Consider the following 27,424-nt stretch of genomic DNA (forward strand, 5'->3'; position numbering starts at 1 on the left):
GCCTAGACTGGATACAATAGCAGTGAACTCTCAGCTGTAAGAACTCATGCACACGGTCGTATTACGGATCTGCGTAGCTGTGTGGATTTCATAAAGACGCAGTGAGAAAAAGACTCTTGCCGTGTTTTATCACATGGCATCTTTTAGGGATATTTTCCACTAGAATCAAACAGAGAATATTATGCCACGCATCGCCTCTTTAAATTATCTAGGCTATAGCTTGAGCCTTAGGGCTTATTCAGACAAACGTGATATACCTCCGTGCAACGTGCGTGATTTTCACACACCTCGCACGGACCTATATTAGTCTATGGGGCAGTGCAGACTGTCAGTGATTTTTACGCAGAGTATGTCCGCTGCGTAAAACTCACATGTCCGTTCTTTGTGCGTATTTCACGCATCACGCACCCATCGAAGTCAATGGGTGCGTGAAAATCATGCGCACCACACAGAAGCACTTCCGTGGGACGCGCGTGATTCGCGCAACAGCTGTAAAACTATGAATGTAAACAGAAAAGCACCACATGCTTTTCTGTTTACAAACATCTAAATGGAGTATCATAATGATGGCGGCTGCGCGAAAATCACGCAGCCACGCATCATATGGTGCGTTTTTTGCGTGCGCAAAACGCACACGCTCGTGTAAATAGAAAATAGAAACCGGAGCAAAGTACTGTAAATGGCACTATATAGATATTTGGGTTGTAAACAGTTCTCATGTATCGGAATGGCTGTGGAAAATGTCTAAATCTGCACCAAATTGATATTTGACATATTCCAGTTAAACGGAGGCCAAAAGAACACTATTGTCTTCTGTCGGACAAAGGAGCCCTATGGATGCGAATAGCGTGTTTCTCTGGAGTTTTCACCAAGTACACGCAAAATTTAAATGACAAACGTGATGTAAACTGGGCCTAATCCAAACTAAATGTCCTGCCGTTTAGCCGAGATTGGTGCCTTCTAAAACTCTTAGGGTATGTTCACACGCACTAATTACGGACGTTTTTGCCCCGAATTACGTCCGAAAAATGCGCCTCGATAGCGTTGACAAACATCTGCCCATTGAAAGCAATGGGCTGACATTTGTCTGTTCACACGAGGCGTATATTTACGCGCCGCTGTCAAATGACGGCGCGTAAATAGACGCCCGCGTCAAAGAAGTGACCTGTCATTTCTTGGAGCGTAATTGGAGCCGTTATTCATTGACTCCAATGAAAAGCAGCGCCAATTACGTCCGTAACGAACGCGGCGTTCAAGCGCCTGCACATGCCGTTACGGCTGAAAATACGGGGATGTTTCCTCCTGAAAACATCCCCGTAATTTCAGCCGTTACGGACGCTGTCGTGTGAACATAACCTTACTGTGGCAAAAAAAAAACATGATTTTTTTTTGCCATTGCAGAAAATATCTGTGAATGGGCCACAGTTTTTGCCTGGTTTTCTCCATTGACTTCTTAATTGGGATTTTAACAATCTCTATAGTAGCATTTCTAGTTAGATTTCCTAAAAAAAAATAAATACGTCAAAGCTCAGCTTACATGGCTTTATGAGGGTGCGCTCAAATAGTGGTAATATCGCAGTTGCAACTTCAGTCGTTCCTCATAGGAAAAAACTCAACCCCTAATGGACAATTTGCAATAGTCACACGGCCACTTTCACATTTTTTCCACAGTGGAACTATGGAATTTGCATCACAAGTTCGATTTTACCACAACTTGCGTGCACAGAAACTTCCCGAGTTACGGTGAGAAGCTGCACACATGAAAGTGTGGAAATGAACAGGACATGAAAGTGTGGAAATGAACAGGACATGTCCATTGTGGCTGGAAATGAGTAATAGCTGTACCCCTATAAGTTATTAGGAATAGGACTTGTGCACACAATACCAGCCTGTATTTGCACACCTGCCCTGAGGTGATCTACAGTTGCTCAATTGTACATCGCGGCCTCACACCCCGGAGCTGTGGCCGGAGGTGAAGTTGGGAAGTGAGACGGGGAAAGGGGAGAGAGCTGCAGGCGGCGGGAAGGTGGCGCGAATCCCCACAGGAGACGCGGCTGTGAGGGAAGGAGGGAGGTAAAGAGGGAGGAGGAGCAGAGCGGACAAGGTGAGGCGCTTCATTCTCATATAGCGAGCATGGTGCCTTCTGCTGTCCACGCTGTATGGCCTGACAGGTGCCGGTCCCTATGAGACCACAGCCCGGGAGGGAGCGGGACATGTGCATATAGGAGAGAGCGGCGTCACCATGATCGAAGAGCTTTTCTGCAAAGTTGTCTCCATTTTCATCAAATGCCGGGAATGTGAGGAGAGGTAAGGACACCTGTGCGCCCCGCACCGCTGCGGGTCCTAGGCTCAGCACTAATACGGAGTATGCTGCAGGGAGCCTATACGTTGTTTCTTTACGTACATGTTACCACAGATACCATGCGGCTTGTGTTCATGATATGTATGTCTGAATGTTATCACATGGCTATGTTACAGTCTGTCTTGAAACATGAATTACTTGCATTATTGGTCTGCATTTTATTTGGCTAGATATGGTATTATACATATGCAATGTGACCTAGCTGATAAACTCTGTGTGTGTGTGTATATATATATAATTTCACACGCACAATGTGACCTATAAGATTTTATGTGTCAATGGTCGTCATCCCTAGTTAACATATAGGAAAATCGTACACTGTCCCAGTGCTGTGCGGTCTGTGAAATATATACGCGCTGCCTCTAAACTACAGGTTTCACCTATTTTTGTTTTATGCCGCCTTTCTAGTGCCACATTTAAGGCTTCGTTCCCATCTGCGTCAGTGCTCCATTCCGTCGGAACGGGGCCCTGACTGACACATACTGAAACCAAAGGTTTCCATTTCCATCACCATTGATTTCAATGGTGACTGATCCGGTGCTGATGGTTTCAGTTTGTCTCCGTTTTGCAAGGGTTCCATCGTTTTGACGGGAAGAATAGTGTAGTAGACTATGGTATTCAATCAATGGTGATGGAAACGGAAACCTTTGATTTAAGTTAGCTTTCCATCGGAACGGAGCCATGACACAGATGTGAAGGAAGCCTAAAGCGTGGCACACTGGTGTCATAAATATGGTGATGGGTGCAACACCATGTCCTGCATTTACAAAGCAATTTCTGCAAGTTCTTATTTTTGACCAAAAAAAGTAAAAACTAGTGAAGTGCTACAAATTTGCTGTAAAATTTGCAACACTTCTCGTCCCTCTCCACATTTGGAAACTGATGAGAAATGTCTCCAAGGAGACATAGCTAAAGTCACATTTAGTTCACATATGTCCGGCGACCGCTTCAGTTTACCTCCGGCGTGTTGAAAAAGAGCCGGAGGCAAACTGATGCTAGAACGGATCCCATAGCTTTCTATGGGATCTGTTCTGGCACAGGGTACGTCTGTTGTGGCGCCGCATGGCACCGGACCTCCCTGGGAGCCGGATCCAAAAATGTTACTTGCAGCATTCTTGGTGCCGTATCCTATTTATTTTAATTGTGGCCGGATGAACGCCGGGTGCTGCCGCATCCACCTTCCGGCTGGAAAGTTGATGTGAGCTAGGAGCGGAATCCCCAGTCAAAGCATTGCCGGGGATTCTGTTCCAGGCGAGCCCCTGACGACTACCCTCCCTCCCGTCCCAGATTCAGCGGGACAGTCAAGGATTCCGGGCGTTGTCCCGCTGCTCTGTCTGGCCGGGGGTATATCTCCGTCCGGCCGGGGCTATGTCCCTCAGGACGCAGACACAGTTGAATTTAATACTGAAGCAGGGAACGTTCAGGTCCCCGCTTCAGAATGAGTTCAAAGCGGAGGAGCAGAGGAAGCTCCTTGGTTCGCCGAGAATTCCCTGGGCACAGAGCTACTTCCCCGGCCACAGCGTTGCCAAAGCTGTGGCCGGGGATTCCGCTCCAGGAGAAGTCCCTAACTTCACTCTTCATATATGGACAGTCACGTCAGAGACTCCTCCTGGAGCGGTCCCCTTACAGGAAGTTGGGGGGGGGTGCCATGTACAAGGGTGCTGTGTGGCACTACCTACAATGGGGTTCTGTGTGGCACTACCTACAATGGGGGTCTGTGTGGCACTACCTACAATGGGGGTCTCTGTGGCACTACCTACAATGGGGGTCTGTGTGGCGCTATCTACAGGGGGGCTGTTGCTTTCGGCAAAACGACGGGTCCGGTGCCCAACAGACCCAAACAGAAACCATGGGCACCGGATCCGTCACCATTGAAATCAATGGTGATGGAAATGGAAACCTCTGGTTTGTGTCTGTTCAGGGTCCCGTTCTGATGGAAGGCTCCGACAGAATGTCAAAACGGGACCCCAAAGCAGATGTGAACGAAGCCTGACCTATGCGAACGCACCCTTATTAAGTGAAAATTCCACATCTATGCTTGGTATCAGCAATATGCAACTTCAGATAAGCATAAATTATTTAAAATATAATGTTTCAAGTGTTAAATAATTTTACAGGAATACTAAAGACTTCACGTAAACCAATGTGTTTCTATACAATTGACAGCAGCTACTGTGTCTGCATCAATTTACAGTACAATACATGTGGCTGGGGTTTTCAAAAAGCCGCAAATTTTCACCTCCGATATTACCCATTGTAACACATCTGGCTTTTGCCATAGATTCGCCATAGATTTTTTAAGTCATGTCTTAACACACATGGCAAATTTTTCTGCTCAAAATTTGCATGCTTTATGTGCGGATTCACCCCTTTTCATTGAAAAGGGTGAAATCTGCTATGAATATCCGCAACAGAATGAGCATGTCATGTATTTGAAAATCCACCTCTTTCTCTTCTATCCGTGTGGATGAGACTTGTTCAAATCTCTTCCACATGGCTGGTAATCCAGTTCACATTTTCCTTCACAAATCCGCAGCGCTTTCATCCTGCGTGCAAGGGGTTAGGAGCATTGGGGGCAATTTATTAAGACTGGCGTTTCATACGGCAGTCTTAATAGTGACAAAAGTTGTAGAATAGACACATTCATTCAAAGGCCTCTTAATAAATGTGTCGCATCTTTAGGCTGTGCACCATAACCTGTAGCTACTTACCTGCAAACGCTGATGCTGCTGCAGAATCAACTGTAGCCTCTGGTGCCGATGTGTCCTCGCTCGTCCGACACGATGCAGGACCTGGGGCAGGAAGTGAGTGACGTCACAGCGTGATCTCTCGAGAACACGCTGTGTGTCTGTGCACTGCCAGAAGCTGGGTGGTAACGAAGAGAAGTGGATGATGCTGATTCGTCAGCATCATTCACTTCTATTCACAACGCCCAGCTAGTAAAAGAAGTAAAAACGCCCAGATGTACGCACATAATACACGCCCAGTTGTACTTTTACTGTAAACACGCCCAGTTGTACTTTAGAAAGCCTCATTTACATAAATATAAAAATGGTCATAACTTGGCCAAAAATGCTCGTTTAAAAAAAAAAAAAATGTTACTCTTATCTACATTGCAGCGCCGATCTGCTGCAATAGGAGATAGGGGTTGCAAAATCTGGTGACAGAGCCTCTTTAATGTCCAGCTCAATTTTTCTGTTTTACCTCTCTGCGTTTCAGCAGCCATAACGTTTTTATTTTTTCATTGACGTGGCCGTATGAGGACTTGTTTTATGTGAGAGAAATAGTATTTTTTTTCCCCACAGTTTGAGGTTTTACGGCGCAAATATAGGAAAAAGCGATTCTCGGAATAGTTTTTTTTTGTTTTTTATCCCGTTCACGTTTCACGCTAAACAACCCATTAGATTAATTCTTCAGGTTATTACGGTTGTGTAGATACCTAATATGTGTAGGGTTTTTGTTTAGTGTAGGGGCAATAAAATGTATTTAATGCAAAATAAAGACTCTTTTTTTTTGGGACTTTTTTAAATTTATTTATTTGTTTTGTTACTTTTTTTTTTTTTTTTTTTTAATCCCATCAAGGGATAACTTTATTTGTAACTTTTATTTTTTACTTGTAATGTATTAGCATACTCATGTATGCTAATGCATTACACTGTGTCACTATGACACAGGCTGCTGATCGGGCAGCACATAGTGTGCCCGAACAGCAGGCAAACGGAACAGACAGCCCTGGGGTCCTTTGTATGTCCCCAGTGCTGACTGCAGAGGGATTCCCCATTGTTTGATCGCATCACTGGAATCCCGGTGATACGATCAAAGAGGGGAATTCCCTTTGATCTTGTCACGGACCGCGGTAATCAAAGGGTCAAACAGCTGGGGTCCGAATGTTTGCCGACCCCAGCTGTGTTCAGGAGGCTGCTCCAAGATCAGGAGCTGTTAGTTACATCTCCTGCTTAGAGAATGAGCGCTCATCCGCTTCATTTACAGCGACACAAAAAGACAGTGGGCGGTCGGGAAGGTGTTAAAGGTTGTAAAGAGAACTAAAATGGTAATTTGTTGAATTTGCAGCATCAGGAGGTCATATTTACAGAAATCAAAAGCTCTTTCAATCAAAAAAAACAACTTAGTAGGCCAAGTTACATGTTAACATAGGACCCCTTCTTTGATATCACCTTCACAATTCTTGCATCCATTGAATTTGTGAGTATTTGGGCAGTTTCTGCTTGAATATCTTTGCAGGATGTCAGAATAGCCTCCCATGGCTTCTGTTTTGATGTGAACTGCCTCCCACCCTCAGAGATATTTTGCTTGAGGATGCTCCAAATGTTCTCAATAGGGTTGAGGTCAGGGGAACATGGGGTCCACACCATGAGTTTCTCTCCTTTTATGCCCATAGCAGCCAATGACTCATAGGTATTCTTTCCATCATGAGATGGAAAGGCACAGTTCTTCTTTTTGTACCACGGAAGAAAGTGGTCAGTCATAAACTCGACGTACTTTGCAGAGGTCATTTTCACACCGTCAGGGACCCTAAAGGGGCCTACCAGCTCTCTCCCCATGATTCCAGCCCAAAACATGACTCCGCCACCTCCTTGCTGACGTCGCATCCTTGTTGAGACATGGTGGCCATTCACCAACCATCCACTACTCCATCCATCTGGACCATCCAGGGTTGCATGGCACTCATCAGTAAACCACACGGTTTGAAAAATACTCAATGTATTTCTTAGCCCACTGCAACCGTTTCTGCTTGTGAGCATTGTTTAGGGGTGGCCGAATAATAGCTTTATGCACACTTGCAAACCTCTGGAGGATCCTACACCTAGAGGTTTGCGGGACTCCAGAGGCACCAGCGGCTTCAAATACCTGTTTGCTGCTTTGCAATGGCATTTTTGCAGCTGCTCTCCTAATGCTATTAATTTGTCTGGCAGAAACCTTCCTCATTATGCCTTTATCTGAACGAACCCGTCTGTGCTCTGAATCAGCCACAAATCTTTTCACAGTACGATGATCACGCTTAAGTTTTCTTGAAATATCCAATGTTTTGAGTTTAATTGAAAAACGAATAATTACATTTTTATGACCCTTAAATCCAATGTGCATAATAATTTGGAACACGGTGTATATACAGCACCAGCACAAATACAGCTCACTTTAGTGCAACCCCTGATGTATAGATTCACACCTAATTGTTTCCAGCTCCCAGCATGGCCCGAACAATACGGATATGCTGGGAGTTGCTGTTTCACAAAAAAAATCATATCATAATCACACCACCCATCATTTCGCTGCAGATCGTACAGTGACTACAGTACTGATTAGAGGCAGAATAAACATTTGCATTAAGTGACTCACCGGTGACGTCTCAGATTGTAATTTTTCTCCATCCGGTCCAGACCTCTATGATGACTTCTCCCGGTCGCAGCACATTTCTGCAGTTTGCCGCTCAGATGTCTTCAGCTTCTCACTTTTCCAACATTTCTACACCTATAAACAAAGATGAAGTTCTCATTATACCACGCACTATGCCCCTAAATAAAATATTGCCATACACTGCACCTCTAATTATAATTGCACCATACACTATCACACACACACCATGCCCCCTGTAGTTAGTGCCTGCCTTAGAGCCCCCTGTAGTTAGTGCCTGCCTTAGAGCCCCCTGTAGATAGTGCCTGCCATAGAGCCTCCTGTAGATAGTGCCCGCCATATAGCCCACCCCTGTATATAGTGCTCCACAGATGTATATAGTGCTCCACATATAGCCCAACCCTGTATATAGCCCCCCTGTAGATATAGCCCACCCCTGTATATAGTGCTCCACATATAGCCCACCCCAGTATATAGCCACCCCCCCCCCCCCCTGCAGATAAAACGACAAACTATTCAATCTCCCCTTAATCCTGTTCCTACGCCGTCCGGCAGCAATGGAGACCTGCTCTCTTCTGCGCAGGTTGAACTGGGAATGACTTTCCCTGTCAATCAGCGCCTTTCAACTACGCAAGCGGCGCATAGTATCGCGCCGCTTCACTCGTAGAAAGGCGCTGAATGGCCGGGCACGGAACGTACCCGGCCATTCATTGCTTCTAATTGTACCTATGTCTTCTAGACGCAGGTACAATTATAGTGCAGGTGAGAGTGGCGCTCCCTCTAAGTTGTGCCCAGGCCACATGCCACACCTGCCCCCCCTAGCTACGCCCCTGCATAACCCATAGAAAAAGGAACCCCACATAGGTCGGGTCCCACAGCCTCTATAGTAAAGTGCAAATAGTACATGCAATGACTGGTACATAAGTAATACGATGAATATGGATAGAAACCATCCAAAGTAATATTAAAAAAAGCAGACCGCAGAAAGGTACAATTTAGGCCCCATGCACACGACCGTAAAAAAACCTCAGTTTTTGCGGACCGCAATTGCGGTCCGCAAAAACTGAGCCATTCACTTTCATTGAACGCTGACACCTTTCCGTAGCACTACGGAAGGGTGTCCGTGCCGTGGAAATGTTCCGGGAATTATGGAACATGTCCGTTCTTTTGCATTTTGCGTGCCGTTCTCCCATACTATGTGATTGCGGGCATGGTCGTGTGCATGGGGCCTAAGGAGGCATACAGACCAGAACTATGGGGGGGGGGATCAACCCCAACACGTGTTTCGCACGTAGCTTCTTCCGTAGCTTCTTCCATAGCTTGTATGAGCTGTGGCTGGGAGGTGAGTATATAAAATTTTTTTTTTTAATTTCTATTTATTTTTATCTATAATGTGGAAGGGGGTAGTCTGATCAGGAAGGAGGGGGGGGCAAGGTAGAGGCCTAGCATGGGCTTCTACCTTGGTACGCCCAATAGAGTGAACTAGTTTTCCACTGTAACTTATGCCAGTTTTCTGGCATCAATTATATTAAATTTGTTGTACTGCGATGGCCACGCCCCTTTTCCCAGAGCCATGACCCCTTTTTACAAGAGTGGTGAGTACGGCCAAATTGAGACTTTTCTACGGCAGAAAAATGGTGTAGAAAGGTTGATAAAGTACCCCCCTTGTCTTGATCGTACATACCTCTTCACACACAAGATAACCCTAATTATATTCATACAACAAACAAAAAAAATATCTGTTAACCCTTTCCCTCCTCAGCCATTTTTTCAGATTTTCGTTTTCATTTTTTCCACCCCACCTTCCAAAAGCCATAACTTTTTTTTTTTTTTTTTTCCGTCAATCTAGTCCTATGAGGGCTTGACTTTTGCGGGACGAGTTGTAGTTTTTCGTAGCATAATTTATTGTGCCATAAAATGTACTAGGAAAATCGCATTTTTTTTATTTGTGGGGTAGAAAATGAAAAAAAACAGCGATTCCTCCATTTGTTTTTTTGCGCTTCGTTTTCATGGAATTCACTCTGCAATTAAAACAACGTTTAACTTTATTCTGTGGGTCAATACGATTACGGCGATACCAAATATATATAGTTTTTTTTTTTCTATATTTTACTACTTTTTACAAGTAAATACCTAAGTGTAAAAAATAACATTTTATTTTGTCGCCAAATTCTGAGAGCCATAACTTTTTTTTTTTTTTCACTCGATTTAACCCCTTAAAGGGAATGTGTTGCCAGAAAAACATGTTTTGTTTTTTTTTTAAATTAAACATTTAGTGTGTGGGTGATTAAACATTGTTCAAATTTTTTTTATTTTTTTCACGAGTCAGGAAATATTATAAATTAATTCTAATTTATAATACTACCCATTTTTGGTCACTAGATGGAGCTATTCCCAAAATTGCAGCATTGGGTTAAAAGCCCTCGCTCTAGTGAGCTCTCAGCATCCCCCCCCTCCTTTATCCTGGCTAGTGCCGGGATAAACGAGGGGTTTGAACGGTGTAACCTCCTACACTGTGTGTCGCCATTTTTTGAGCTAACACACAGTGTAGTAGGTTTACATACAGTAGTAAACACACACAAACACGAACATACATTGAAATCTCTTACCTGCTCCTGCCGCCGCGGCTCCCTCCGGCCCGTCCGCTCTGTTTGCTGCCGCTGGTCCAAGTGCACAAATCCAAATTGGACTGTGTGGGAGCGGCGCATGCGCAGTTCCCACACAGACGCCGTACACACAAGTGAATGGGACGGGAGCCGTTCGCAGTCCCTATGGGACTGTGGCTGCCGTATTCCATGTCTGTATGTGTCGTTAATCGACACAGACAGAAATGGAACAAAAAATGGCAGCCCCCATAGGGAAGAAAAAGTGTAAAAATAAGAAAAAGTAAAACACAAACACATGAATATAAACGTTTTTAATAAAGCACTAACATCTTTAACATATAAAAAAATAATTTGTGATGACACTGTTCCTTTAAAGACACGGCCAATTTTAGCCTTGAGGACAGAGCAATTTTTTGTCAATTTCCCTCTTTGCATCCCGACGCTCATAACACTTTTATTTTTTGTACGACGTAGTTGTATGAGACTTTGTTTTTTGCGGGACGAGTTGTACTTTATGTAGGTACCATTTTTTGGTACAAATACATTATCGTTTAATTTCTATAAATTTTTAATTAGATTAAAATGCAGAAAAAAAGCAGTTGTGCAGCAGTTTTAATATTAATTTTTTTTACACCATACACCGATCATAATAAATAATGGTATACATTTGTAGTACAGGTTGTTACGGTCGTGGCGATACCAAATATGTCTATTATTTTGTGTTTTGGGACTTCTATTTTAAAAAGTTGATTTTATTATAAAAAATGTGTGTTTCTGTGTATTTTATTTACTTTTTACTTATTTATTTACCATTATTTTTTTTTTTACATTCATTTAACTTTTTTTTTTAATCCCATAAAGGGATTTATCATTTTGATTTTGTAACTGTAATGTACTGGCATAGATCTATATGCCAGTACATTAGCCTGTTACTGATCGTACACAGGCAGTTGTTAGGGCATACCTCAGTATGCCCTAACAGGAAATATGTTCAGACAGCCTTGGGGTCCTTCACTGGACCCTGGGCTGTCTGGCCATACGAGTTGTTGGCTTTGATCGCGTCAGTTATATTCTGTGACGCGATCAATGTGCAGTCCCCTCTCCTTGAACGCCGCGATCAGCTGTCATCGCGGCGTTCAAAGGGTTAACAGCGGAGAGAAGATGTTTCTCTCCTCTCCGCTGTCAGAGCGGGGCCGTGGCTGTGTATTACAGCCGTTGCCCCGCTCTCGATCGCACACACAGAGACGGCAGAGACTGCTGTCACACAGGACGAGTATGCTCGTCCTAATGCGCAAAGTGCTCGCTGCTCAGGACGAGCATACTCGTCCTGTGTCGGCAACCAGTTAAGGCCGGATTCACACGAGCGTGTGCGTTTTGCGTACGCAAGAAACGCGTCGTTTTGAGTGCGCAAAAGGCACTTAACAGCTCCGTGTGTCATGATCATATGGTGCGCGGCTGCGTGCTTTTCGCGCAGCAGCCATCGTTATGACACTGTTTGTATGTTTGTAAACAGAAAAGCACGTGGTGCTTTTCTGTTTTCACTCATACTTTTCACTGCTGTTGCGCGAATCACGCGCGTCCCACGGAAGTTCTTGCAGGTGGTGCGCGGGATTTTCACACACCCATTGACTTCAATGGGTGCGTGATGCGCGAAATACGCACAAAGAACGGACATGTTGTGAGTTTTACGCAGCGGACTCACGCTTTGTAACAATCACGGACTGTTTGCACGGCCCCATAGACTAATATAGGTCCGTGCGAGGCGCGTGAAAATCACGCGCGTTGCACGGACATATTTAGCGTTCATCTGAATAAGCCCTAAGTGATATGAGGGCTTATTTTTTGCGGGATAAGCTGTCGTTTTTAATGATACTATTTTGGGGTACATGTTTTGATCACTTTTTTTATTTTATTTTTTGTGGGAGATGTGGTGACCAAAAAATAGAGGTTCTGGCGTTTTACATTTTTTTTTATTTTTTTTATGGCGTTCACCGTGCGGGTTAAATAATGATATATTGGAATAGTACGGACTTTTACGGATGTGGGTTTTTTTTTTTTGTTTTTTGTACTATGCTCTAGGGGAAAAATGGGAAAAGGTTTTGTTTTTTTTTTCAACTTTTTTAACAATTTTTTTTTTTGTATTTTTACATAAAAAAGAAACTTTATTTTATATGCTTTTTATTTTAATTTATTTTTTTTTTTTTATTAGTTCCCCTAGGGGACTTCAACCAGCTATCGTTAGATCGCTTGCGCTATATACTGCAATACTAATGTATTGCAGTATATCGTGATTCTGACAGGCTTCTATTAAGCCTTGCTTGATGGAAGGGCTTAATAGGAGCACAAAGATGGCGGACCTGGGGGCCTTCATTAGGCCCCTTGTCAGCCATAGCAACCATCACCACCCCACGATTTCATTGCGGGGGACGCGATGAGCTGTTAGAGGGGGTCGCCCCCCTCTTTCTAACGATTTAAATGCTGCCGTCGCTATTGACCACAGCATTTAACGAGTTAAACGAGCGGGATCGTGCTCGAGCGTAATCCCACTCGTTACTCTGAAGTATGGGCTGTAACATACATCGTATGGAGCGGGTTTACTCCATACTTCCCCCTAACTGACTTTGGCGTATGGATAAGTCAAATGTCGGGAAGGGGTTTAAAACTGATCAACTGTCTGTTTTTCATGGCCGTTTTGCATCAGTTTGTCTCAAAATTTTCATCCATTTCCTGACCGTTTTTAACGTCCGTTTGCCAGCTGTTTTTCATGTTTTAAAAGAATGGATGAGTTTCATTTGTCAGGGGTTTTTTTTTATTTTTTTATGCCAACCCCTGAAAACACCCACAGGAAGGTCACATGATCATGTCCATGTAGGTCTCTTCTGACCAGGCCTGCTTCAGCGGAACGATGCAAGCAGCATGATGACGTCATCGTGCTGCCTGCATCACAAAAAGTTGCCGAACTGCGGGGAAGGGAACGAACAGTTCGCTTGTGTCACCAGTGCTGTTAGACCTGTTAATAGTATCCGCGTCCTAAGGAAGCGGATACAATTGAGTCCCCTTTTAACCAATTGTTTTTTAACGGCCGCCACATGGATTGATTTCTCAAAAACGGACGTTAAAAACTCATTTGAGTTCTACGTGGGCCATCAGGCCGTGAAAACGGTCGAAAATAGAACATGGTTTTTTGACGACCATTGTTTACAGGCTGTTAAAACAGCCTTTTAAAAAAAAAAAATGTCCGTCACACGGCCGTTTTAACGGTCGTGGGAGTATAGTATTAGGCTAAGTTCAAACGTGTGGAAACTGACCTGTGGTGCGGATTCTTAACCCCTTAATGACCGCCGATCATTAGTGAGCTTTATTCTACAGCGCCGCCATTCCCCGGCGCTGCATTAGAATAAAGTAAACAGAGCAGGGAGCTGTCAAATCTCCCTGCTCTCAGCTGCCAGAGGTAGCTGAGGGCTGGGGGCATCCCTGCTCGACCGGGTGAGATCGATATAAGTATATCGGAGGCATGTCCTAGCAGATGCCTCTCCGTTTTAAACGGACAGGCAGTAATACACTGCCTGTCGCCTACTAGTGGGACAGTACTATAGCGATCGCATACTAGTGGGACTAGTATAAAAGTAAAAAAAAAAGTTGAATAAAGTTAATTAAAAAAAAAATATGAAAAACCCACTTCTTCCCCTTACTAAATGCTTTACTATTAAAAAAACACAATAAAGCAAAAAAGTTACACATTTGGTATCGCCGCGTCCGTAGCGCGACAGACTATAAAGTTGTTACATTATTTAACCCGCGCGGTGAACGCCGTAAAAAACAATGGAAAAATTGCTGTTTTCTGTGAATCCTGACTTTAAAAAAAAATGTGATAAAAAGTGATCAAAAAGTCAAATCTACTCTCAAATGGTACCAATAAAAACTACAAGTTGTTCCGCAAAAAAAAGGCCTTATACAACTGCATTGGCGGAACAATAAAATAGTTATGACTCTTCGAATATGGAGACGCAAGAACAAATAATTTTGAAAAAAAAGTGTTTTTACTGTGTAAGTAGTAAAACATAGAAAAACTATACAAATTTGGTATCTTTGCAATCATAACAACCCGTTGAATAAAGTTATTGTGTTATTTATACCACACGGTAAATGACGTAGATTTAGGGCGCAAAAAAAGAGTGGTGAAATTTCAAGTTTTCTTCTATTCCCCCCCCCCCCCAAAGAAAAAAGTTAATAAAAATTTAATGAATAAATTTGTATGTACCCCAAAATGGTGCTATTAAAAAGTACAACTTGTCCCACAAAAAACAAGACCTTATACAGCTATGTCGACGCAAAAATAAAAAATAGCTCTTCAAATGTGACAATGGAAAAATGTAAAAAATGGCTTGGTCATTAACCTCTTCACGCGCTGCTCCGCAATAGTACGTCCTGCAGAGGGGTTAGTTCCCGCATCCAGACGTACTATTGCGGAGTAGTTCCCGGCGCACAGTGTTCGGGAACCGGGAGGTCAGCTGTCCCTGACAGCTGACACTCCAGCCTTGCCGGTCAGCGGACCATCGCCGCTGATTTCGGCAATTAACCCCATAAATGCGGCGACGGATTGCCGTCGCCGCATTTAAGTGGTTTGAAGCACATCGGCAGCCCCCACGAAGTGATCGTGGGGGTTACCGATGCTTGTCGTGGCAATCGGAGGTCAGATAATGACCTCCGGGTTGCCATGTACGGAAGCCTCGGAGGAGCAGCCTCCGGCTGGTCCTCCGAGGCTTCCTGTCAGTGTGTCTGTCACGTCACAATGATAGTTGGAGTACATTACACTACGTGTGTAGTGTAATGTACTCTAGCAGCGATCAAAGCTGCAAGTCTAAGTGTCCCCTAGTGGGACAAGTGAAAAAAAGAATAAAAATGTTTTAAAAAAAAGTGTCAAAATAAAAGTTCTAAGTTATATAAACAAACACTTCATTTTTTTCCTATGAAAGACTTATTATAGGAAAAAAATGAACACGTTAAAAAAAGTACACATCTGGAATCACCGCGTTCGTAACGACCCCAACTATAAAACTATAATGTTATTTTTCCCGCACGATGAACACCCCAAAAAAAACCAATAAAAAACTACACCAGAATCGCTATTTTTTTGGTCACCACCCCTCCCAAAATAGAGAATAAAAAGTCGCATGTACCCGAAAATAATACCAATAAAAACTACAACCCGTCCTGCAAAAAACAAGCCCTTACACAGCTTTTTTGACTGAAAAATAAAAGTTACGGCTCTTAGAATATTGTGACACAGAAAATAAATTATTTTAAAAAAAAAAGGGATTTTATTGTGCAAACGCTGCAAAACATAAAAAAAACCTATATACATATGGTATCGCCGTAATCGTACCGACCTGCAGAATAAAATATAATGGTCATTTATAGTGCACGGTGAACGCCACAAAAAAATAAACTAAAAAACATTGTCAGAATTGCTTGTTTTTGGTCACCCGGCTTGCAAAAAAATTTAATAAAAAGTGATCAAAAAAATCACATGTACCCCAAAATGGTACCAATGAAAAGTACAGATTGTCCCGCTACAAATAAGCCATCACGCAGCTCCGGTGGTGAAAAAATAAAGACGTTCTGGCTCCCAGAATATGGCGATGCAAAATGTGCAGAGCGTTCTAAAAGCGGGTAACATCCGACACCATTTTCAGTACGACACCGGCCACACATCTATGAATTATTATTTATTTACCGCATTATTATACCCTCTTATTATGCCCTGATGTTCTCCGCACAGATTACATATGCCCCCCACATTATAAACTGAAATACCAGCGAAACCCAAAACAGAAAAACTACCAAGCAAAATATGCGCTCCAAAGGCAAAATGATGCTCCCTCCCTTCTGAGCCTTGCAGCGTCCCCAAACAGCAGTGTGCGCCCACATATATGGCATCACCATACCTGGGAGAACCCGCTTAACGTTTTATGAGGTATTTGTCTTCAGTGGCACAAACTGGGCACAACATATTATGCACTAAAATGGCACATCAGTGCAAAATTTTAATATTCACACCATCCGCTGTGCATTAACCCCTTCGAGCACTATGACTTAATAGCACGTCATGGTGCGGGGGTGATGTATGGAGCGGGCTCACGTGCTGAGCTCGCTCCATACGCTGCAGGCGTCGGCTGTGTATTACAGCTGACACCCGGGACTAACGGACAGGAACAGCGGTCGTACGGTTACAGAAGCCTGTAAGAATAACAATATACTGCAATACATTAGTATTGCAGCATATTGTACCCGCGATCCAATGATCGCTGGTACAAGTCCCCTAAGGGGACTAATAAAATGTGTAGAAGAATTCAAGTTATTAGTAGTGAGAAAAAAAAAAACCCTTTTCCCATTTTTCTTCAAAAGTAATGTAAAAAAATAAACAGAATTGATATCGCTACGTCAGTAAAAGGCCGAACTATTACAATATGCCATTATTTAACTCGCACGGTGAACACCGTAAAAAACTTAAATAATTTAAACCGCCAAAATCGCTGTAGTTTTTGTTTTTACCGCACGGCGAAAGCTGTAAAAACGAAAACCCCAAATAATGGAATCAGATTTTTTTCCTATATTACTATATTTTCCTATTTTTTTTTCAGTTTCCCAGTACTTTTTATTTCACTTTAAATGGTATCACTAGAAACTAAAATTCCTCGCGCAAGAAATAAGCCCTCATATCACTCTACTGACGGAAAAAGAAAAACGTTATGGCTCTTGAAAGGCGGGTAGTGAAAAACCAAAATAAGAAAGCAAAAAATGGATCAGTCCTGAAAGGGTTAATTCATTTCTAATGAAAAAAAATGCATGACCCCATGTGGGGTATTTCCGTACCCGGGAGAAATTGCTTTACAAAAATTGGTTGTTTATTTCTCCTTTATCCCTTGTGAAAATGAGAAAATGCAACATTTTAGTGGAAAAAAATTGTGATATTAATTTTCTCCGCCTAATTCTAATAAATTCTGCAAAACAGCCGTGGAGTCTATATTCTCACTATACCCCTAGAAAAATTCCTTGAGGGGTGTTTCCAAAATGGGGTAACTTGGGGGGCTTCCACTGTTTTGGTCTCTCCAGGGCGTTGCAAAGGCGGCATGGCACCGAAAAACAATCCAGCAAAATCTGTGCTCCAAAATTCAAATGGCGCTACTTCCCTTCTGAGCGCTGCCACGGGTCCAAACAGCTGATTATTACCACATATGGGATATTGCTGTAATCAGGAGACATTGCTTTTACAAATGTTGGGGTGATTTTCTTCATTATTCCTCGTAAATATTACAAATTTCTATGTTTTTTCAGGAAAAAAAAAGTAGATTTTAATTTTTACAGACTAATTCCAATATATTTAGTGAAAAACCTGTGTGGTCAAAATGCTAACTATACACCTAGATAAATTCCTTGAGGGGTGTAGTTTCCAAAATGGGGTAACTTTTGGGGTGTTTCCACTGTCTTGGCACCACAAGACCTCTTCAAACCTGACAAGGTGCCTAAAATATATTCTAAAAAAAAGGAGGACCAAAATCCATTAGGTGCTCCTTTGCTTCTGAGGCCGGTGCTTCAGTCCATTATCACACTAGGGCCACATGTGGGATATTTCTAAAAACTGCAGAATCTGGGCAATAAATATTGAGTTGCATTTCTCTGGTAAAACCTGTGTTACAAAAAAAAAAATGTATTAGAAATTAATTTCTGCAAAAAAAAAATAAATTTGTCAATTTCATCTCTACTTTGCTTTAATTCCTGTGAAACACCTAAAGGGTTAAAACACTTTGTGAATGCTGATTCGAATACCTTGAGGGGTGCAGTTTTCAAAATGGGGTGACTTCTGGGGATTTTCTAATATATAAGGCCCTCAAAGCCACCTCAGACTGAACAGGTCCCTGAAAAAATAGCCTTTTGAAATTTTCTTTAAAATAAGAGAAATTGCTGCTAAAGTTCTAAGCCTTGTAACGTCCTAGAAAAATAAAAGGACGTTCAAAAAACGATGCAAACATAAAGTAGACCTATGGGAAATGTTAACTAGTAACTATTTTGTGTGGTATTACTATCTGTTTTACAAGCAGATACGTTTAAATTTAGAAAAATGCTAATTTTTGCTAATTTTTTCTAAATTGTGGTGTTTTTCAGAAATAAATACCAAAATTATCGACAACATTTTTTCACTAACATAAAGTACAACATGTCACGAGAAAACAATCTCAGAATCGCTTGGATAGGTAAAAGCATTCCAACGTTATTACCACATAAAGTAACACATGTCAGATTTTAAAAAAAAACGGCTGGGTCCTGAAGGGGTTAAGGCCCAGAATGCAAACAGGGGGAAGAGGTTAATCTGCAGATGTAATCATCTCTTGCAAAAAAAGGCTGCAGTATTTCTGCTAATGTGTGAATTTTGCAGAATAACATTCCTCTCTAAGGGCTCGTTAATATCGCCATTCTGGGGTATGTTGTTATTCGTCATAGGAGTAGAGCAACTAAAAAACAGTGCACTTGGAATCCGTTGTCCGATGGAATCTGTTGACTTTAATGGTTTCGGTCGGGTTTCCGTCATTTTGCCGCATATAATAGCGCAACATGCTGCAATATTTTGTCCAGCAAAAACAGCGGAATCTGTGATAGAGGCTCTGTTATGGGCTTCCAACACAGATATAAGCAGGGCCATGCGTTCATGGACTTTGATGTGATTGGTATTCGGGAGAACCGTGGAGAAATGGTGGGTATCACTACAAAAAACTTAAGTATTGGGGTTCAAAACCAGCGTCCATTCAAATGAGGGTTGCAGATAATAATGTGACCTTCTTGTGGTGATGTCCCAAAATAAGGGGTAGGACCAGACCAAGAGTACAAATAACCAATGCTTTCTGCAAAACAATATGCTCCCTAAGGCCTCATGCACACAACCATAACTTTTATCCCCAATTGCGTATCCGTAATTGTGTATAAAAATACTGATCCATTAATTTCTATGGGCCACGGACACCTTCCCGTAAGTCTCTGGGCCATAGAAATTACCAGCAAATAATAGGACATGCTCCTAAACTTTATAATGTGAGCACGGGTGGCAGTCTGTGGCCCATCTGTGATGTAATCACAGACCATACACGTGACTTTGGCCGTGTGCAGGAGGGGGCCTTACAAAAGTGCTATAGAATAATATATAATGTCACAAATTTCATAAATGCATAGTAAAGAAAAAAAAGTGTCAATACATATAATTTAAAAAGAAATACAAAGCAAAGAAAAAAAAAACAAGCCCGTCCGATCAGAGGGAGATGTGTATATAAAAGAAAAGCAAATTATGAACAACACTCAAAAGGCAATCAAAAAGGTAATAAATGAGGTCTGGTCAAAACAAACACCACAAATGGAACCCAATTGGTATTAGGGTTATCCTGTGTGTTAGGGCTTATTCACACGAACGTGTCCGTCTTGCGCGTACAAAAAACGCTGCGTTTTGCGCGCGCAAAAGTTCTCTTAACCAGCTGTAGAGCGAATCACGCGCGTCACCTGGAAGTGCTTCCGTGTGCCGAGCGCGATTTGCACGCACCCATTGACTTCAATGGGTACGTGCTACGCGAAACACGGGCAAGTATAGGACATGTCGTGAGTTTTACGCAACGCACATACGCTGCATGAAAATCTGAACGGCCCCATTCACAAACCTAGGTCCGTGCGACGCGCGTGAAAATCACGGACGTATAACACGTTCGTGTGAATAATGCCTTAGAGGCAGACAACTTAGATGTCGTTGATATTTGGCCTTGTTCAAACAGATTTGTTGCAGTCTTTAAAAATAAAAAAGTATTGCCATTTCTTTTTAAAAGCTAAAACCAGGATTGGATCCAGGAGAACAGACCTATAAGGCCTTCCTCTATATACTTCATCTGTTGTGTTCTGTTCCTGGTTTTAGTTTTAAAAATACATGCAATATTTGCAGCAAATATGCGCTGAGTAAATGCGGAATTTCTGCAACGGAATTCTGTGCGGAAATTCCTCAGAGTTTACAGTAGCAGCAAAGTGGATGAGATTTTGAAAATCTCATGCCCACGCTGCGGAAAAAACCCAGCGAAAACGTTAATAAATTTACCTGCGGTATGGAGTCTAAAGGGGTTGTCCAGTCCCTAAAAATTGATGGACTATCCTCAGGATAGGCCTTCAATAGTTAATGGGTCAGGGTTTGACTCCCCGACCCCTGCCAATCAGCTGTTTTGAAGGGGGTCCAGCGCTCGTATGAGCGCTGCTTCCCCTTAATTTCTACTTGCTCCCTGTGAATTGTCGACACGGATGTAGCGGCGATTCATGGGTATCGCAGCCTTCTTCTCACATTCACTTCAATGGGAGAAGAAGGCTGCAATACCTGTGAATCGCCGCTACATCCGTATCGACAATTCACAGTGAGCAAGTAGAAATGAAGGGGAAGCAGCGCCATCAGCTATTGATGGCCTATCCTGATGATAGGCCATCAATTCTTAGGGACTGGACAACCCCTTGAAATCTGCAGCTTGCCAATTTATGCTGCGTTTTCGTTCCTTTTATGTTGCGGGTTTTCCCCCATTGAATTCAAAGGGTATGCAAAACCCGCAACAGAAAGCCAAGTGTTGCAATTTTTGCTGCAGAATCACAGAGATTCAGCTGCAAAAATCACAACTCAGAAAAAAATAAATTCATACTTACCCAGAACTCCCTGCTTCTTCCTCCTGGGAACAGTCACATGGGCTTTAGCGTTATCCAGCACGACCGGACAGCCATGGAGGGACGTGTCACCATGACAACAGCCTAGGTAAGTATGTGTTTTTTTTTTTTTTAAATCATTATTATTTCTACGGTACTTACCGCAGCGGAATTTTGGGACAGAATGTGCTGCGGGTTCCAGGTCTGATACGCTACATAAAAACCACGCAGCGTATCTGACCCGTGGGAACCCGTCCTTAGGGTGCAGTCACAAGTGGCAGTTTTTGTTGCAGAAGCTTCTGCGACTGAAAACCAGCACTGCAAGAACTGGAAAAATCTGTCTTGAGTTGCAGAACGTTTTTCCCGTAGGCATACATACAGGTACACCACGTGTGACTGCACCCTTAGGCCAGGTTCCCACGGGTCAGATATGCTGCGTAGAACTATGCAGCATATCCGACTTCGGACCTGCAACGCATTCCGTCAAAAAAAACACCCCACACTTTGTTGCAGTTTTTCGGGTGTAATTTTCGCTGCGGAAAGCAACGCTAGAAAAAAAAAAGAGCACTTTTATACATATCCCAACCATAGTCATGGCGACGCATCCCTCCATTGACATGCAGTCTGGTCTCCCAGGATGATGCTGCAGCAGTCACATGGGATGAAACATCCTAGGAGGTCGGCCTGGGAGAAAAGAAGATAGCGTCACTATGACACCGCCCGGGTATAAGGTGGTTTTGTTTTTTTCTGAGTTGCAATTTTTGTAAAAGTCACAATAGGCTATTTGTTGCGGGTATTACATCTCCATTTAAATTCAATGGGGAAAACCATCGACAGAAAAGCAATGAAAACGCAGCATAAATTGACATGATTCATATTTAAAATCTGCGCCACAGGTCAATTTATGAATGTTTTCGTTGTTTTTTTTTTTCCGCAGTGGGCATGAGATTTCATACATCTCATACACTATTATGCTACTGTGAATGCATTTACACTAAGTGGGAACCCGGCCTTAGGGTTATCCTCTGTGTTAGAGGCACACAGGAGCCACTGTCATCTGAGCCATTGGTCCAGCTGACTGACGGATTCAGCTTGCGGTGTCGCTATATAGCATCTATGTATAGTGCAGACGTAGAAGCTGCAGCGTAAACCGTAAATAGCATTTTTAACATCTATATTTGAAAACGTTATAGCAACACATTGCACATTTCATTAAAAAAACTGCAATATGTACACAATTGGTAGTAATGACCTATTAGGGTATGTTCACACGCAAACTCAAAAAACGTCTGAAAATACGGAGCTGTTTTCAGGAGAAAACCGCTCCTGATTTTCAGAAGTTTTTTTAAGCCACTCACGTTTTTTGCTGCGTTTTTAACGGCTGTTTTTCTATGGAGTAAATGAAAAACTGCTTCAAAAACGTTTTAAGAAGTGACATTCACTACTTTTTCGTGGCCGTGTAAAAAAACGAACCGTCAAAAAAAATAACGCCAATTTTTCCATTCAAATCAATGGGCAGATGTTTGTAGGCGTTCCGCTTCCGATTTTTCGGCCGTTTGCAGGCCGAAAAACGGCCGACAATAACCTGTGTGAAAATACCCTAAGGCTATGTTCACACTGATTTTTTGCAGAAAATTCAGACGGAATTTTGAGGCAGATTTTGATCTGCCTGCACGCCGTTTTTCACGGTGGTTTTCACCCGCAGCCAAATAATGTTACGAAATACACTTTCTCTGCCTCCCATTGATGTCAATGGGAGGTCCGAGACGTAAACGCCCAAAGATAGGGCATGGCACGTATTTTTCCCACGAGAATGTGTTTTTCCGCTCGTGGGAAAAAAACGCCTCCCATTGAAATCAATAATGGTTTTAAAATTTTTACCACTGTTATGTACACTATGCACTTTATACATTGATCATATCTATGATGTATATGTACTCCTATGGTTGTATTATGCACTGTCACTTTAATGTTTTAATTATTATTAATGTTGTAACTAGTTCATGTGTCTTAAATACTTGTGTCAGGTCCGTATATCAGGGAAGCTCCTTTCTCTCTGTCATTTCACACCGAATAACCACCTCTGTAAATTGAAAGCTGAAGGCATGCCTGGAAAGAAGTGAACGAGTCAGAAATGTTCGCTACACACTTTCCCTTCATCAGAAAAGAGGAGAACTGAACTTTGCCCCTCCCTCGAGATGTGGGACTTGCTTAAGTCCCATTGGCTCCTCTGCTGTAAGTTTTCCTGTACATTCTTCTGCACACTCCTCTTTGCATTCCAGGGGGCGGTGAATTCCATAGGCGTGTTATGCAGGCTCTTTGTGCTCCATGAATCCAATCTCTTTGTGAAATATACTGAATATATATATATATATATATGTATATATATATATATATATATGTAAGGATAAAATTGTTCAAACAATATACATGGTAATGATCCCTGACACATGGTTCACATGTATTGCTTTGCTTGAAAAAAGTTCCATGGTGGGACTGAAACGTTGCTTGGCTCTAAACATGGGCAATTAAAACCACAGATTTTTTTTACTGGACTTAGCTGGAGTGCTGCAACCTTTTTTCTTTTTGAATGGTTATTTTTTTTAATATTTAAATTTTATTGAAATTTTCAACAGACAGAGACAAAAGTACAAATGGGCAAACATACATATTATACTTCATATCCTGATACATTGCCAAAAAGGAAGGGAAAGGATAGTATTTTGAGCTGTGGATTAAGCTCTAGTTGCTTTGCACTCGCCACTTTATTACATGAGTGTTGCTTCATTTAAGTATTTTTGGTGTGTGTGTGTGTGTGTGTGTGTGTGTGTGTGTGTGTGTGTGTGTGTATGTATATATATATATATATATATACACACACACGCACATGAGCAGCACTCAATGTGAATGGGTGCCAGCGGGTAATCCTGTTCCACGGGTTATGAGTATGAGGCCTCATTTACACGAGCGTAATATACGCGCGTGCTTTTCACGAGTGTCGTACGCACCTATATTACTCTATGGGGCAGTGCCGACGATGCTTGAATTTTGCGCAGCGCGAGTGCGTTGCGTAAAACTCACGACATGTTCTATAATCGTGCGTTTTTCGTGCATCACGCACCCATTGAAGTCAATGGGAGCGTGAAAACCACGAAGGTCGCACGGAAGCACTTCCGTGCGAACTGCGTGATTCGCGCAAGAGCTGTCAAACTCTGAATGTAAAGCACCACGTGCTTTTCTGTTTACAAACATCCAAAAGGAGTGTCTTAGAGATGAGCGAACCGAACTTGACCGGGTTCGGCCGAACTCGTTTTGACCGAACCCGGCAAAAAATGTTGCGGTACGCGACGTCAGGAGACAGTCACTGTCCAGGGTGCTAAAATAGTTAAACTGGTTCAGCACCCTGCACAGTGACTTCCGATCCCAATATACGTGAACGTGTAAAAAAAAATAAAAAAATTCTGACTTGCCGATAAAACTCCCGGCTTCTTCCTCCAGTCTGACCTCCCGGGATGACAATTCAGTCCAAGTGACAGCTGCAGCCAATCACAAGCCAAGCACAGGCTGCAGCAGTCAGATGGACTGCCGCGTCATCCAGGGAGGTGGGGCCAGATGTCAAGAGAGGCGCTTCACCAAGGCAACGGCCGGGAAGTTCTCTAAGTACGAACCTCTTTTTTTTTTTTAAACAGGTTACTCCATATGGTGATCGGAATTCACTGTCGAGGGTGCTGAAAGAGTTACTGCCGATCAGTTAACTCTTTCAGCACCATGGACAGTGACTGACGTAGACTAGCCTCATCTCTATGATGGCGGCTGTGCGAAAATCACGCAGCCGCGCATCATACACGGATGACACACGGAGCTGTCAAGTGCCTTTTGCGCACACAAAACGCTGCGTTTTTTCCGCGCGCAAAACGCACACGCTCGTGTAAATGAGGCCTAAAAATAAGAAATCCCACAGCACTGTGCTGTGGGATTTCTTCTATCTGTATATGATTTTCACGCGTGTCGCACGGACCTATATTAGTCTATGGGACCGTGCGGACATGTGCATGATTTTTACTCAGCGTGAGTCCACAAGAATAGCGCAGCATGCTGTGCAAATCGGACAGAACTGCCAACAGAGGCCCTGACACACATGTCAACATTGACCTTTTAAAATAGAAGACTTTCAGAAATAAAAGATTGGACTATTATGTTCTGGTATAGATTTTTACATTTTAATTGATGTTAGAGGAAAAAAAAAAAAAGTGATCGATATACACAGAAATAGTTATGCAGCATTCATAAGACTTGTTAGCTGAGTCATGAGTAACAAGTTAAAATACCCCATGCTGTATACTATGCTTTTTTCATCCCTGCAGATGCTTGAAAAACTGGCATTTAATTTAAAAAAAAACTAAACCGAAATTCTGTGCAATTATCTAACTTAATCTTGCGCATTTCGGGTTTTAAATTTTTTTTTTCTCAGTTTAAACTGTATCTGCAGTTTCAGGACGCAGATACAGTTGAATCCAATGGTGTGGCACGGGGCCATAAGGTTACTATTCACTATGTATCGCCAAACACAAGGCAGTGACGTCATCGCGCCTGTCTGCACCGAGCTGCACAAACCGGAGCAGCAGGGGGAACTCCTCCACTTGTCGTTGTAATGGGGTTAGGGGAGTATGTATATTATTATTTTTATTGGGGCTTTGTGGCGGTAGCTGTGGGGCATTATACTGTGAGGGGGGCATTATACTGTGTGGATGGCAATTATGGGGGGGCATTATACTGTGTGGAGGGCAGCTATAGGGGCATTATACTAAGGGGGCAGTAATGGAGGCATTATACTGTGTGGAGGGCAGTTATGGGGACGTTATACTGTGGAGGGCAGTTAGTATAATGCACCCAATGTGTGAAGGGCAGTTATGGGGGGGCTTTATACTGTGTGAAGGGTAGATATGGGGGGCATTATACTGTGGGGCAGCTATGGTGGGCTTTATACTGTGTGAAGGGCAGCTATAGGGGCATTATACTGTGTGGAGGGCAGCTATAGGGGCATTATACTAAGTGGGCAGTTATGGAGGCATTATACGGTGTGGAGGGCAGTTATGGAGGCATTATACGGTGTGGAGGGCAGTTATGGAGGCATTATACTGTGTGGAGGGCAGTTATGGGGGGCATTATACTGTTTGAAGGGCAGTTATGGGGGGGCATTATACTGTGGGGGCAGCTATGGTGGGCATTATACTGCGTGGAGGGCAGCCATAGGGGCATTATACTGAGGGGACAGTTATGGGGGGGCATTATACTGTGTGAAGGGCAGTTAGGGGGGGCATTATACTGTGTGAAGGGCAGTTAGGGGGGGCATTATACTGTGTGAAGGGCAGTTATGGGGGGCATTATACTGTGGGGCAGCTATGGTGGGCTTTATACTGTGCGAAGGGCAGCTATAGGGACATTCTACTGTGTGGAGGGCAGCTATAGGGGAATTATACTAAGGGGGCAGTTATGGAGGCATTATACTGGGTGGAGGGCAGTTATGGGGGGCATTATAATGTGGGGGCAACTATGGTGGGCTTTATACTGCGTGGAGGGCAGCCATAGCGGCATTATACTGAGGGGACAGTTATAGAGGCATTATACTGTTTGGAGGGCAGCTATGGGGATCATTATACTATGTAGAGGGCAGCTTTAGTGGCATTCTACTGTGTATGGAGCACTATGGGGGCAATATAATGTGGGGCAGTGTCAGGGTATATTATATACAGTAGTATACAGCAGACTCTGGGGAAAAATATAAATTCAATGGCGTAGCATGCAAATAGGGGGCGTGGCATGCAAAACGGGATGTGACCAAAGTAATTCATTAATTGTAATCAAGGTTACATGTTTAATCCCGATTTTGACTTTGGTCCAGTCTTACCATGCGGTAATTGTTTTTTAACATAGTAGCCTATGGGTGATTTATGCCACGAGGCAGGCCCTAAAAGGTTGTCTGTCCCCAAAACTGCATTGGAAAAACACACCAAATCGCGGTAAAAAACGGATGCGGTTCTAAACGCACCTCAACCACAATGTGTGAATGAACCCTAACACTGAGTTAAAATACAATATACTGTATACAGGGGTGTAACTAGGAAACACTGGGACACATAGCAAACTTTTGACACTGCCCCCTGTAGACTGTGCCATACGGCCCGCTGCCCAGTAGAACGTGCCATACGGCCCGCTGCCCAGTAGACCGCACTCCCACCTCCCTTGTATATAGTGCGGTACATCATCCCCAAATCTAAAAAAAAATTATACTCCCCTAAGCCCTGTTCCCCCGACGAACGGAGCAGCTCCTCAACGCCGATGGGAACCTTGTGTAGGCCGGTGTGATCTAGGC

At 43.0% G+C, this 27,424-nt stretch overlaps 1 protein-coding gene across 1 annotated transcript in view; it reads left to right on the forward strand.

The window, feature by feature from the left end:
- Positions 1-2,117: 2,117 nt before the first annotated feature.
- LOC142742591 (spindle assembly abnormal protein 6 homolog) overlaps positions 2,118-27,424 on the forward strand; it is a 129,568-nt gene continuing 104,261 nt past the window's right edge. Inside the window, exon 1 of the mRNA XM_075852515.1 lies at positions 2,118-2,307. Coding sequence (XP_075708630.1) covers positions 2,243-2,307 — 65 coding nt within the window. The 5' untranslated portion in view covers positions 2,118-2,242. The remainder of the gene's footprint in view (positions 2,308-27,424) is intronic.

The sequence above is a fragment of the Rhinoderma darwinii genome, chromosome 1 (genome assembly GCF_050947455.1).
Source record: "Rhinoderma darwinii isolate aRhiDar2 chromosome 1, aRhiDar2.hap1, whole genome shotgun sequence".
NCBI lineage: Eukaryota > Metazoa > Chordata > Amphibia > Anura > Rhinodermatidae > Rhinoderma > Rhinoderma darwinii.